At 66.9% G+C, this 643-nt stretch overlaps 1 protein-coding gene across 1 annotated transcript in view; it reads left to right on the top strand.

Moving 5' to 3' along the window:
- The window catches only part of PRUNE (prune exopolyphosphatase), a 13,056-nt gene that overhangs the window by 11,277 nt on the left and 1,136 nt on the right, over window positions 1-643 (top strand). The window contains exon 4 of the mRNA XM_010004485.1: window positions 502-643. This exon is cut by the window's right edge and continues 43 nt beyond it. Within this exon, the coding sequence (XP_010002787.1) occupies window positions 502-643 (142 nt within the window). The remainder of the gene's footprint in view (window positions 1-501) is intronic.

Here is a 643-nt window from a genome sequence, read left to right as displayed (position 1 = left end):
GGGGACGCAGGTTGGCCTTGGGGACGCCTCCCCGTGTGTCACCCCCGTGGCCACAGACCTCCCCCACTCCCCGAGCCGCCTTCATCCCGGTGCTGAACATCCCTCGCGCCGACTTCGCCCTGCGGACGGAGACGACGTTCCTGCTGCGGGAACAGGGCATCCCTGCCACCTCCCTCATCTTCCGGGATGAGATCGACCTGGGGGGGCTGCACCGCGCCGGGCTGCTCTCCCTGACACTGGTCGACCACCATGTCCTGCCTGGGTGAGCCGGGGAGGGGACATGGGGACACCCTGGGGACACCCAGGCAGAGCTTCGCTTTTCCCCTTGGCTTGATTTTTGGCCCCGGGGTGGGTAAAAATTTTCCCTTTCCAGGGTGTTTTGAGGAAAGGAAGAATGAAGGGGGTTTCCAGGCTGGGCTGGGGGGAACACCCAGGGGCTGTGGCCAGGGTGACACCTGGGGGCTGTGGCCAGGGTCTAACCCTCCCCATCTCACCCACCAGCACTGATGCAGCCCTGGAGGAGGCCGTGGTGGAGGTCCTGGACCACCGGCCGCTGGATCGGGCCCGTGTTCCCCCCTGCCAGGTGACAGTGGAGCTGGTGGGCTCCTGTGCCACGCTGGTGACCGAGCGCATCGCCCAGGGC

This window comes from Chaetura pelagica, unplaced genomic scaffold, assembly GCF_000747805.2.
Source record: "Chaetura pelagica isolate M959 unplaced genomic scaffold, ChaPel_1.0 scaffold701, whole genome shotgun sequence".
In the NCBI taxonomy this organism is placed as follows: Eukaryota; Metazoa; Chordata; class Aves; order Apodiformes; family Apodidae; genus Chaetura; species Chaetura pelagica.
This window is presented reverse-complemented; position numbering and strand designations above follow the sequence as displayed.